The 14230-nt window shown below is 42.6% G+C and overlaps 1 protein-coding gene and 1 pseudogene across 2 annotated transcripts in view; one reads left to right on the top strand and one right to left on the bottom strand.

The window, feature by feature from the left end:
* RNF32 (ring finger protein 32) overlaps positions 1-7669 on the bottom strand; it is a 38075-nt gene extending 30406 nt beyond the window's left edge. Inside the window, exons 1-3 of the mRNA XM_010368157.2 lie at positions 7446-7669; positions 4255-4346; positions 3390-3648 (exon numbers count right to left, since the gene is read on the bottom strand). Of these exons, the coding sequence (XP_010366459.1) occupies positions 3390-3648; positions 4255-4269 (274 nt within the window). The 5' untranslated portion in view covers positions 4270-4346; positions 7446-7669. The remainder of the gene's footprint in view (positions 1-3389; positions 3649-4254; positions 4347-7445) is intronic.
* Positions 7293-10062, top strand: LOC104666150 (annotated as a pseudogene). Its single transcript, XR_748518.2, has 2 exons — positions 7293-7643; positions 7751-10062. The product of XR_748518.2 is annotated as a putative uncharacterized protein encoded by LINC01006 (transcript).
* Positions 10063-14230: the final 4168 nt, after the last annotated feature.

The raw sequence follows: 14230 nt of genomic DNA, 5'->3' as shown, positions 1-14230 counted from the left end.
GAGAAGATCTTCACTAAACTGCTGTATGACATTATTCCAAGTCTCAACATGGTCATGAGCCACGCTGTTTTCTAGAAAACAAGCTTGTTAGCAGAAGTTCAGAGGAAGACAGCATAGCATCCAACATCTCCCCTGGCACTGCTGTGGGAAGAGGTCCCCTCCACCTTGTGCGACTCCAGCACCTCCAGATCCATCTGGCCGGCGCTAGGACACACGGTCCCCAACCAAACCTATTTTCCACGCCCACCATTTAAAAATCACATTTCTAACTTTTCAGTTTAAAATAATTTCAGATTTACAAAAGGTTGTAAAAACACTATGAAGAATTCTCAAAGGACTAGTATCCAGAATCTACGAGGAGCTCAAACAAATCAGCAAGAAAAAAAACCTCTAGCAACTTGCTAAAAGGGAAATCCTAAAATTAGATAAAGGCCAACAAACACCACAAAGGATGTGTCTACTGGGTGTCTACCCAAAGGAAAAGAAGTCATTATATGAAAATGACTTACATGCATACGTATGTTTATTGCAGCCCAATTCACAACTGCAAAGATATGGAACCAACCTAAGTGCCCATGAACCAATGAGTAGATAAAGAAAATCTGGTATATATACACCATAGAACACTACTCAGCCATAAAAATGAATGAAAAAATGTCTTTTGCAGCAGCTTGGATGGAGCTGGAGGTCATTATTGCAAGTGAAGTAACTCATGTTGTATGTTCTCACTTATAAGTGGAAGCTAACATATGGGTATGCAAAGGCATACAGAATGGTATAATGAACACTGGAGACTCAGAAGGCAGAGGGTGGGAGGGGTGTGGGATAAAAAAACTGCACGTTAGGTACAATACACTACTCTGGTGGTGGGTGCACTAACATCTCAGAATTCACCACTATATAACTCATCCATGTAACCAAAAACCACTTGTACCACAAAAGCTATTGAAATAAAAATAAAAAAGAAGAAACACAACACAAAAAGCAAACAAACAAAAAAATCAAAAAACAGGCCAGGCGTGGTGGCTCACACCTGTAATCCCAACACTTTGGGAGGCTGAGGCAGGTGGATCACCTGAGGTCAGGAGTTTGAGACCAGCCTGGCCAACATGGCAAAACCCCGTCTCTACTAAAAATACAAAAATTATCTGGGTGTGGTGGCACACACCTGTAATTCCAGCTACTTGGGAGGTTGAGGCACGAGAATCGCTTGAACCCAGAAGGCAGAGGTTGCAGTGGGCCAAGATTGTGCCACTGCACTCCAGCCTGGGCAACAGAGCAAGACTCCATCTCAATAAAACAAAACAAAATGAAATTTCAACATGAGCTTTGGAGGGGACAAACATTCAAACCATAGCCTAGCCACTGTGAGCTATCAAAAGGCCTCTGGCACCTATCAACATAGTAATATATGTGAGTAGTGGATAAGGAAAAAAGTGTGAAAAGTACTTAGCTTGATGTTGTGAAAAAGTCTTCCAGACAACAAATGTAAGTGAAGGATTCTGTTCTCATTGATGCCTAATCTAAATGGAAGTTCTCCCCTATCAGGGACATACTTGATGCACTGGGTTGAATAGCATCATCTCAAAATTCTTGTTCACCTGGAACCTCAGGATGTTGACATTATTTGGAAATAGGGTCTTTGCAGATGTAGTTAAGATGAGGTCATATTGGTTTAAAGTTGGCCCTACATCCTACATCCTCTTTATAAGAAGAGGAAAGGGAGGGTACAATCACACGTGGAGAAGAAGATTGTTTGAAGTCAGAGACAGAGACTGGAGTGACGCTGCCACAAGCTAAGCAATGCCAGGAACCACCAGGGAAAGGTAAGTTAGGATTCTCCCATAGAACTCTGCCAATGGCGCCACTTTAGACTTCTGGCCTCCAGGACACTGAGAGAAACTTAACCCACCCAGTTTGTACTAATTTGTTGCGGCAGCACTGGGAAACTAATATACTTAAAAACAGCATTTACAATTATAAATGCATAATACATCTCCTTTCTTTTATTAATTAGAAGAAATGGAATTGATCTGCATGCCTTTATTTACAGGCACAAACTTGTAGCAATACTACACACAGTAAGAATGTGTGTCAAGTTGCATGCTATATGCATCCCACCTATCATAAGGAAAGAATTTCAATCAGTCATGACGGAGGTAAGGCTGACTTATTTCTATAGAGAATGACATTACAGAATTATTGTCACATGAAAATATGATCAAAGAGTATCCAGCAATCAAAAGAGATGGAAAAGTATTATAGAGATATTTTAGGAAGCTAATTAATACAAAATATTATTGCTATTTTTATTGATTTTTGTTTAGGATATATTTCATGTTTTTTGAAATTCCTAATTTGTTGCAAGTTTTGGTCTTATTCTAAATATTCACACTTGTAAAAAGAAAATATTATCATATGTTCCTAAACCCAAATGTTAACCTTTTATATAACCCTAGTACAAAGATCAAAACCACGAAATCAATGTTGCTATAATCTATCAATTAGCCTACATGCCTTCTGCAGGTCTGGTTCTCCGTCACACTCATGTCTTTTTTCGGAACTAGGATCTGATCCAGGATCACAGACTGCACTTGCAGCTATGTCCTGAGTCTCCTATAATCTGGAACAGTTTCTAGGTCTTCAATTGCTTCTGTTGACTTGACACTTCTGAAGAGTACTAGCAAGGAAGTGTGTGGAATGTCTTTCACTTGGGTGGGTCTGAGGTTTCCTCATGATTAAATTCAAATATGCATTTTGGTAAGAATGCCACAGAAGTGATGTTGCACCTTTCAGCAGGAGTCACGTGAGGCTGGCCTGTGCATTACTGCTGACCTAACTAGGATTACTTGGTGCAGGTGCTGCCTGCCAAGTGTTACGACTGTACAGCTGAAGTAACTGTGAAGTTACTGTTTTTCTCCCTGCCATGTACTTGCATCTCTGGAGAAACCACCTCAATATTCTGTGTCTGCACATAATTTTTCTCATTCCTAATTTCAGTAATGATGATCATTACTGTGGTGTTTGCCAAAGGTGATTTTCTATCCCCTGTCTACTATCTCTATGAGTTATATTCATTCTACTATAAGGGATTTTTCTTTTCCACCATTTATTTACTCATTTATTTATTTTTATCAATGCGAATCAACATATATTTCTTTTGTTCTCCCATTTTTACTTATTATCCTACTTACCATTACTATCTTTACCTTCTTGCTCTAAAGGTCCCCTATCATTTTTAAACTTCAATACATACACACCTTCAATACATACATACCTCTCTGTATAATAATAAATAAACTATTTCTGTAACATAAAAAATTATACTATTAATCTCAATAGATTTTTGAGCCCTAATAAGCCAAAAGATAATGACTACATCAGCTTACCCAAAGTCAATGGTGGCGGTTTGGGATCAAGAACATATTCTTTTTCTGAATCTTCTAGTTTGGGGCACTGCGTAGTTTTTTTAAGTCCAGTATCTATTACTGCCTTTGTCTCTCTTTGTAGAGATGTGTTCTCCTTCTTTTGCACTTGCGTCTTAGAATGATCTGCAACTGAAAGATTTCGAAGTTGAAGATCGTGTAAAATGTGATCTTGTAAAGCAACTGCATTGACTGCCAAGTTCTCTTTCTTAGATGAGTGACCCTAAAAAGTAGGAAAAAAGTCATATTTAGATGAATATTATGTAATATATCATTTAAAAGAGAACTGAGGCTTCAATACTCAACCTTGATGGCACATACGAACAAATCAAACAGTAAGGAACGCTTGACTCATTGTTGCCTAAGCAGGAGCAGACCCTCATCTCAGCATTTATGTTAACAATACAGGAATATCTTTTCATTTAATTACTAAAGCCTTAATTATAATATGAATAAATTCATTATGACCTATAAACCTGTGCATGCCTAAACAAACCCATGCTGCTTCACTATAATTAAATTAGACTCCAGGCAAGTACTAAGGAGACTCTTGCCATTTCAGCTTATGCCTTTTTGTGAAAACTTGGTAATTTCCTGTGCAGAATAAAAATCACCAAACAGCTAAGAGATGCCTGCAGTTAGTATCACCAGAGATTGTTTTTCCATCAGTCTGTCCACTGCCCCATGCCACACTTGGCATTGCCCATTCCTGCTGACAATTCCTAGTTGAAGCAGGGTTTGTAAACTAGTTTTTATACTCTCAAATGGCTGAATTAAAATACATTTCATGAGTCAAATAACATGTATGTTTAAGAAAAGAATAGTGTACCTTATTTTTTAACATGCTGAATCAGGAAAAGTTGTTGCCTGGCTATCACAAATTCTATCATCACATCACATCACCTTTCTTTTATTCTTCTGCTGCAAAGACATGGTCAACAGAAAGTCAAAGCTATAGTGCACAGAAAAACCTATGAAGTTTGTGAGGACGATCTGTAAGAGTCTAATAGATCATGAAGCAGCAGGAATGCCTGCTACAGGGTGGCACCAAGTTACACATTCTGGTTTTGGAGGAAGGGGGTGATCTCAAGTCAATTACGCTTCGACTCATCCCTGTCCTCAAATAGTTCAGCCCTGAGCTCCTGAGGACACATTAATACAAATGGTTAATTACTATGAATTAATCCATTGCTAAATATAACATGATACATAAGTACTACAAAATTTCAGGCTAACACTGGAGACTTGTAACGGAAAAACTAAACTGGCATTTGAAAGATACATAGAGGGAAATGAACATGGCGCACTACAGGTGGGAGGAAAGAGCTGGCAGGCTGGAAATCAGCATGATGTGCTTATTTTGGGGAGAAAGGGAACAATGAAGAAACTGGAACGCAAGAGGAACACTGGCTAACTTCAGTCTCTCCAGAACACAGAAGTACAGAATATGGGGACAGACCAACTTGAGTTCCAACTGAATTCCACCACTTTGCTGCGCAAGATACTGATCACAGCTGAGCCCCATGATCCTCATCTACAAAGCAGGTATAACAATGCTGGCTTTGCAGGGTTGCCGCAAGGATTAATGAGACCTTTGAAGTATCTAAAGTAGGTCTTTTCACACAGAACTTACTGTTGTTATTCTTGCTTCAATTCCCTTCAAAGCTGATGGAATAGTTTGGAATTGGCCCTTCTAGATTTTGGACATGGTGTATTTTATGAAGACAGATGTATTCAAAATATACTGTGATGAGGAGAAATAGAAAGTTATTCAAGTAATCTAGGAACTGGCACAGGAGGCCCTCGAACACATTTCTTCTAACATCGTTTCCTTATAACATTGATGAGAAAAGAAATTGATCCCCGACAGGGGCCACTGTCTGTGTGGAGTTTGCATGTTCTCCCCACGTACTGTGGGTTTCCTCCAGGCACCCCAGGTTCCTCCCACGTCCCAAGGCTGTGCACGTGAGGCTCACTGGCGTGTCCCCGTCTGAGTGACTGTGAGTGTGAGTGTGTCCTGCCATGGGATGCCGTCCTCTCCAGGGCTGTTGCCCACCTTGGTCCTGAGCTGCCTGGATGGGCTCAGTCCCCTGCCACCCTGAACTGGAATAAGGAGGTTGGAAAATGGAAGGATACAAATTATTGTAAAATAAAAATTTGTAAAGCATATGGTAATCACACAGAGATGCAGGACAATACCCGATGCAGTAGAAAAGGTCCAGCGGGCTGAGAATTGGCTGTTGTTTTGAAACTACATAGTAGGCGGAGGCACTTCAGAGTTTTGACTTGGCCAACATTACCTTTGATTTAACGCAGCCCCTCCATGACCTGGTCACTCATGGATTCACCAGAAATTGGGTAATGATCTTTCTTAAATGTATGTAGAGCTTATATGTATTTCAGCGTTTCATATTAGAAGTGCTTCGGTCTTTATTTAGAAGTTTGGTGATGTTTTTGTGACCAGGAATGTGCTGTGGGAACTTACCTCTTATTTGTATCAATTAACCTATGGTGAAACTGGTTTCCTGGTACACTGCATGGCTTAAAGCTCCAGTTTCTAAGAACCTATGGATGATGTTAAGTGAGGACTTACTGTATGGAGGGCTTAACTGTAAAAGTAGAAAGAAATTAATCCAAAAGAAATTAATCCAACATAATCTAAGGACTAACACTTGTATTAAATTACTCCAACCGCAAGAACAAACTCACTAAGGCGTGAGTGCAGAGACAGAAAAGCACAGTGGAACCAAATCTCTGAGAGATCCAGGGTTAGGAGTAAAAACGTCAGTCGCTGCTCAAGTCCTGCAGAGGCTTTGATGATGGTTCTTACTACAACCCTTTCCTGTTCCCGTTCAATTCTGGCATCAAGAGATGTTTGAAAGAAGTTCCACCCCATATCTCATCAAGATAACTGAACTTGGAGAAATGGTGGAAAGAATTTAAAATCCTGAAAGATCACTGCCAGAATTTTCTCAGTTCCTGTTTCCAAAAAGCCTATAAGCTGCAGAAGATTGTGTGCATCACACTAAAAACGGTCCGGTGATATCTGCAGTCCGCAGTTTAATCTCACGTTTCTCCACGGCAGGCCACTGTCACTAACATCAAGGTAAGGAGCTTTTGAAACCTGTACTCTTTCAAAGTCCTACGGTATCATTAAGTTTTAGAGTTTAAAATTTAGAATTTAAAGGTATTGAAAACGCTTCAATTATCTAGTCCAGCTCCACTTTATAAATGAGAAAACCAGCCGGGCGCGGTGGCTCAAGCCTGTAATCCCAGCACTTTGGGAGGCCGAGACGGGCGGATCACGAGGTCAGGAGATCGAGACCATCCTGATTAACACGGTGAAACCCCGTCTCTACTAAAAAAATACAAAAAACTAGCCGGGCGAGGTGGCGGGCGCCTGTAGTCCCAGCTACTCAGGAGGCTGAGGCAGGAGAATGGCGTAAACCCGGGAGGCGGAGCTTGCAGTGAGCTGAGATCCGGCCACTCACCCCAGCCCGGGCGACAGAGCAAGACTCCGTCTAAAAAAAACAAAAAAACAAAAAAACCAAACACCAGGAGAGTCCTTCAATATATAATGAGACTGTGGCACTCGCAGGGTTAGAAACGTAACCCTTGCCCAGTACTGAAAGCTAAGATGAACAGGAACACGTTGCTTTGTAAACCCCAGTATTAAACGCTCAAGAGGCAGAGCTTGGTGGCAAAAACGACCGTTGGGTGCCCAAGCAAGTGATTTCAGCTCATTAAACACGCTCAATAAAAATACGCGAGACCAAGCCTAGGACGTCAAGATGCAATTCTACGTGGGGTCTTGGTGTTTATCTCCTGCCTTCTGAACCCCGCTGACCGTTTTCTGAGATTCTACTCATGCCGGAGGCGCGCGGTGACGAGGCTCCAATTCCCCTGAAAGCCGACACCACCCTGCGCCTGGGGCCCCTGATGACAGCGGGTCCTACTGGGTTCCGAAATGACCGACGTGGGATCACTGTTCTAAGGTTTCAGGCCGCCGTAAATGCGTACCCTCAGGAAGAGCTGTGGAAACCAACCAGGACCTCGAGTCCCCCGAGGAGGTTGCGCGCCGCTACGGGACCCGACCTCGCCTCACAGCTGCGGCCATCGCCGGCCCGGCTCGGAGGAGGCCAAAGCGAGTCCACGGACCCCCTGGCGGGCCGCCCTTCTTTCCGCCCTCGCCCCAAAGCCTCTCGGTGCCTCGACTCCGTCGGGAACACCGGAACCCAGGGATGCCTGCCCCCGTTCCCTCTGGCAACTCCCCGGTCCGCCCGCCGTTGCCGTTGCAACGCCCCCCTCGGCGCTCGCTCCCCTAGCGCTTGGTTGCCAGCCCCGCCCTGCCCCATACTGCGCATGCTCGCCAGCCCGCCCGGCCCACACTGCGCATGCTTGCCGGCCACGCCCGGTCCACACCACATTGCGCATGCTCACCGGCCTCCACCCGGCGCCGGGCGTCAGCGTCGAGAAGCAGGTGCGTGCCAGTTGAGGCTCGTTTTGCGGGCGTGTTTGGGGATTGCCTGGCAGGGTGTTTGGGAGCCGCGGGCTGACGCGCAGGGGCGTGCAGCCGCCCAGGCCTCGTGTAGTGAGGGCCGAGCCCCGCGCCGGGTTCGCTGTAGTCCGCAGCCCCTGGCGGCTTTGTGGGTGCAGCCACGCTCCTCAGACGCCCGCCCACCTGGGCCTGGGACCTGGTTGTTTCCCTGGGTGTCTGTGGTCGTTCCCGTTCCAGGGTCTCGAGCGCACCGCCCCTTCGCTGCGCTTTTAGTCGAGGGCAGTTTTCTGGGGGATCCCCCGATTCCCCCGTGCCTCTCGGGCGTCCTGGCCCGCGGAAGCGCGCGCGCCGACTGCCTGGCGTCGTCCGTGACTCCTGGCCCTCTCTGTGGATCCCTTTGCTTCTCGCTGCGGGTTGTGTTTCCTGCTTCGTGGGCCTGGCGGTTTGCGTTGGATGCAGGCCCCGGTGATCCCTGCGTGGCCCGCTGGCCTTTTCCTGCTCCCTAGGTGACTGAGCCGCGAGTGACACATCGCAGTGACTTGAGGCAACGCGTTCCTTTCCAGGCTTGCAGCAGGCAGTGCTGTTCACGCTCCTGAGTGGAGCCTTCCGGTGCTTTACTCGACGCCCCAAATAGTGCGCTGTTCCTCCCAGGGACTGTCGCGAGCTGGAACTCTTGCCCGCCTCTGTGAGCTCAAGGCTGTTCTTTCTCCGCGTGGCTCACTCCAGCCTCGGATGTTTCCTCGCTGCTCAGACCTGCTCGGGAAGACTCGAGAAGGCCGCTCCAGGACTCCAGCTCTCCACGGAAGGGCTTCCCCTCGGACTGCGTCTTGGCCCCTGGAGCCCTCTCTGTATCCTCTGCTGTTATTCTCTTGGCCTCCTTTTGGGTTGTGGCCTGGAAACTCCTGGCTCGCTGCTTCTCTTAAGAATCACAGCCCTGCACTGCCTGTCGTCCACTGCCTGGAAACCATTGTGTTTTTTGGTCTGATTTTGTAGTTGTTTAAGAACTTAAATCTGGTCCCTCACACTCCATGACCAGAAGCAGAAATCAGTAGAAGTTTGTTTTTTCTTAAAATGACAATTACTTTATTGTGGTGGTTCAATTTATGTTGTACTTTAATTAGAAGAAATTTGGCTGAAAGTACAAAGAAAATATACAAATGCAAGTAATTTTTTTTAAAACTTCCCTGAAAGCAAGGTCTGAAGAAATCACCAACCAACTTAGAGTGGATCTGGAAGAAAAGGAAGGGTCCTTGCAGTCTTAGGACTCTTGCATTCCGCGACGTAGGTGTTAGGATAACAGCCATAAATGGTTGTAAGGCTTTGGGCTCAGATAAGTAGACTTAAGTTCAAATTTTGACTTATTTTACAAGTATCTGATTTCTGGCAAGCTCATCTTCCTAAACCATGAGCTCCTTATTTGTAAAGGGGACATTAGCCACTCTCCAGCAACAGCCCTGGAGCTTCTTCAGTCCTGGGATGGGACGTATGACTAGCCTAAGCGAACCAGAAAATCCAAGCCCCTGACCACAGCGACTTAATCAGGGCTGGCAATATGTCTAGTTAGGCCAACCAGGTAGACTCAGTATTTTTGTGGGTGCTACTGGAAAATTTCTTCAATTCTAACTGAATGTAGAAATGAGAACAGACATGAAATGGCGGCTGTGTTGCTGTCTTGTCATCATGAGGTGAGGGCCTGAAGCTATGGTAGCCACCCCGTGAACCTTGGAAGGAGGATACTACAGGAACTGGCAGAGCTAAGACTGGGACGCAACCCAGTCCTGGTGACGTATTTGAACCCTGAGGCTCGCCCTCGTGTTAGTCTTTTCACTTACTGGCTTCAGCCAGGTGGGGTCTGGTTTTCTGTTACTTGCAACAGGAAGAATTGGAATGATAACTAGGCATGCTATTACCGCCTTATGGCTGTGGTGAGATTAAAACATGATATTGTGGGTGAACTGCTTAGTCCAGTGCCTGTTATTCTTTATATTGGTTTTAAGGTATTTTTCTTGAACTTCATAAAGTTCTAAGAAAAATTACCATTTTAAAATTCCTACCCTCTGTTCACATGTTTTAAATTTTCATGATAGTTTTTCTATCTGCATGTTTTCTATTCAAAATAAATTGGTCATTCTTCAGTTAGCTACAAACATTTTATATTTTTAAATTTATTTTTTATTGATACATATTAGAATAACATGTTTTTGGAGTACATGTGATAATTTGATAAATTCATATAATCAAGTCAGGGTAATTAAGAGACCCATCCCCTTAAATATTTATTGTCTGTTTACACTAGGAACATTCAAGTTATTCTAGCTATTTTGAAATGTGCAATCGATTTGTGTTAAGTGTAGGCTTGACTGAAAATTTAACCTTACTGCTTTCTAATTCTTGACAAAAACAAAGCTAACAGTTGACATTTGAAGAATAATACATTCATTCTTCTTCAAGATAGTGTGTTTTGTCTAAATGAGTTAGATGATCAGAATGCAACATCTTGGATAGGGTTAATTAAAATATATAGTCAACCTGTCTTGTACCCAATACCATGTTGTCAGTGATTTATATTTTAACGTTATGCCTTTGTTTTAAAAAGATTTTTTTTGAGATGGGCCTAAGAAACTGCATATATACAAAGCATGTTTGCATCTTCAGAAAACTGCTATTGAGTACATTCCCTATGGTACTGTTCAGTGCCATTTGTGTAGCCACCCACATGATTATTTTAGAATTTCAAAATCATTAATTGAATGTCCTAGGAATAGTGGAGATGGAAAAGAAAATTAGAGGTACATGATGGTAAGGGTGATGAGGTTGTGCTTAGTCACGAGGAGAAGGGCACCAGTGTGCTTGGCTGATTAAGATGCACTTCTGTACTCCACTATGCTTAAGAAGAAAGCTGCATGTGGTAAGAGATCTGTTGTATAAACATTGTCACAAAAAGAGTCATGAGCAGTCCAAGATGGATGGCAATAGTGGACTATTTAAGTGGAAGACATTGATATGAAGGGAAAATCTTACATTTTGCTTGTGTAGAAGGCAATTCAGAGAAAGTGTTCAAATACTAGAATAGGCATTTGGAGTCCATCTTGTGGAGGTTGGGGTTTTTTTCATGATGACACTAGAGACACGTTATTGGAGACTGGTGCTGGCACTGTATGGATTTTTTTTTTTTTTTTTTTTTTTTTTGAGACAGAGTCTCTCTCTGTCACTCAGGCTGGAGTGCAGTGGTGCCATCTCGGCTGACTGCAACTTCTGCCTCCTAGGTTCAAGCAATTCTCCTGTCTCAGCCTCCTGAGTAGCTGGGATTACAGGTGCCTGCCACCACGCTTGGCTAATTTTTGTATTTTTTAGTAGAGATGGGGTTTCCCCATGTTGGCCAGGCTGGTCTTGAACTTCTGACCAGTGGTGATCCTCATGCCTCGGCCTCCCAAAGTGCTCGGATTACAGGCGTGAACCACCGTGCCCGGCCTATGGATTCTTAACGTATCACACCCGCAGGATTTGAGTTTGCCCACCTGCCTAGTCTCTAAATACTGCACTAATGGAAGCCTAGGCAGGGTCAGAATGGTTCTTAATTCAATATCCTTCTCACGTTTTAATATCTTAATGCTCTCACATTTCTCATTTGTTATCTACAAAATATTCTCAAAACCTACTCAGTACATATTTGACTCTTGTCTTTCTTAACACAGTCCTTGACATCTAAAACAAACCTAAGGAGCAGAAATGGGTGGCATGGGTTTCATCTTTAATTTAGCTTTCAATTTTAACCTTCACCAAAACCATCTCTCATTCCATTTATTTTTCTTAATCTTCAGTATTACCTTTAACTTTCTACTCATACGTGTATATTTATTACCAATTTCTATTCCTAAACTTGCTGGTGTGGTTTGGCTGTGTCCCCACCCAAATCTCACCTTGAAATGTAATTAATCCGCATGTGTCAAGGGCAGGGCCAGGTGGAGAGAATTGAATCATGGGGACAGTTTCCCCCATACTGTTCTTGTGATAGTGAATAAGTATCACAAGATCTGATGGTTTTATAAGTTGGAGTGGCCCTGCACAAGCTCTGTCTTGCCTGCTGCCATGTAAGACCTGTCTTGCTTCCTGCTCGTTTCCACCATGATTTTGAGGCCTCCCAGCCATGTGGAACTGTGAGTCAATTAAACCTCTTTCCTTTACAGATTACGCAGTCCCAGGTGTGTCTTTATTAGCAGAATGAGAACAGACTAATACACTTGCTTCCACCCAGATTATTTTTTCAAAGAATTCTAAGTCGCTTCCTGTTTTTTTTTTCTATATGTGAGGACCAGCAGTTGTTTGGAAATTTGCCAGTCTCTCCTAGTGTTTTGTAGCAGCAGTTGCTGTAAAGACTCAGGTATACTAGTGGGAATTTACTGAAGTGTGTTTTTTCCTTGAGATTATATTATAGTTCTGTTTTGTTTTTAATAATGAAAAAGGGCTTAGGATGAGTTGTTTCCACTCCTCTGACAAAGTGCATTTAAAAAAAATACTGTGACAGACATAAGATGGTTACATCATTCCTGTCAACATTAAAATAGTAGTAGAGAAACACTGATGAAAACACTTCTGACACTGGAGAAAAGAGGAGAAATCTTGTTTTCATTCTTACTCTATAATTTAAAGTCATGGGCATAACAAATGAGCCTTTAAAAACTGTTTTCTGAATTTAAAAAATGGAGCAAATTCATTCTTTGTTGTTGAATTCAATATACTTAGAAGTAATTTATCACTTTGGTAAAGAATAATGTCCTATGCCTTCATATCTGACATGATGAAGATATTCATGCTGTCTACACTGTGATCACCAGATACTAGCCACTTTAAAAATGTTGCCAAAAGAAATTAGGCATACTGATTGTATCAAAGGTGTTTGGGTAATGTGGACTCCTTTCAGACATTTGTGATTTTTCTGCCTTAACTGAAAGTTTTGACAGGTTTGTAAAAGCATAAATGTCAAGTTATTAGTAGAAACTCTAAAATAACCTAGGAAATAAACATATATACTGGTTTCAACCAGTTTGGCTAAAGCTGGATGACTCTAAAAATTGAATCAGTTGATGCTGTAATATGTTCAGTATATCAAGAGACAGGGTGTTTCCTGATCGCATCCAGATAATTAATAGGTTTATTTTCTCAATAAATTTTACAGATAAATTAAAAAATAATACAGAGAGCTCCCTCTCCTTGCAACAGTTTCCCCTATTAGCCATTTGTATGCTCTGTTTGTTAAAACTGATGTACAATAAGGTTGCCCATGTTTAATGTTGACTATGAAACTCTCCACAAATAAAAGTATACCCCACAAGTACACAGGAGAGACCCCTTCTGCAGTTTTATTCATAGTGGCACAAGCAAAGGAACTATTGAGAGATGAGTCTCATGATAGCACAACAGTATTGATCCGTGATCTTGGGAAAGCTGTCCACATCTAGGATGCTGTCTGCTTTTGGGAAGAAACTTTCATGGTTAGCTTTACCTTAAGGTCTCCAACAGGTGTATAGATTGAAGAGTCTGGAGGGGCCCGTTTCAGCTGTGAGATTGTAAACCCAAGGCTCGAGGTCCTGAAGTTTTGCTGCAGTGTAAGTGGCAGGGACAGTCTTTCCCTGATGATGTTTCCAGAAGACTCCGTTTCTAGGCTTTAGATAATGTAGGGTTTGATTGTCCTCAGTAGACCATGGAAAGCTTTCTTTACCTGGTGAAAATAACACTTGGGCATAATGCCTTAAAGCCTTGCAGCACTTAGTCATATCGGAGCGAGGAGATGTGTAAGGTTCTATTATTAGGAGCATAGGCCTTCAGTGACTTTTGTATAAGGGATCAACTATGTTTTCCACGTGGAAGTGGATCTGTCATCAATCCACAGTACTTTAGACCAAAGAAATCCAGTCAATTCGGTTAGCTTATACTAATGTGATTGTACCTATGATACTTATCTCATTGTTTTACAACTTGTCTGGTGAAACAAGTACCTCTATCACTAGCAATCTTTCCAGGTATATCCCATGAGAGAAACATGTTTCCTAATAACCTTTTGTCTACTGTTACAGCACAAGACTTTTTGAATGGAAAAGCTTCTATACAATCAGAAAACATGCATTGAAAATGGCAATGGAATGAAATCCCTCAAAATGTTTCAGTGGCCTATCATGTAGCAGAAATGTACATGAAGTTTTGATTGCCTTCCCAGGATTATAGATTTGACAAACCAAACATTGGTCATAAACCATTTTAGCAATTTAGAACACTAACCATGCCAGTATTCTATTTGGATCATCTTATA

Source organism: Rhinopithecus roxellana, chromosome 6, assembly GCF_007565055.1.
Source record: "Rhinopithecus roxellana isolate Shanxi Qingling chromosome 6, ASM756505v1, whole genome shotgun sequence".
Lineage (NCBI taxonomy): Eukaryota > Metazoa > Chordata > Mammalia > Primates > Cercopithecidae > Rhinopithecus > Rhinopithecus roxellana.
Note: the sequence above shows the minus strand (reverse complement) of the source record. Positions and strands in the feature narration are given on the sequence as shown.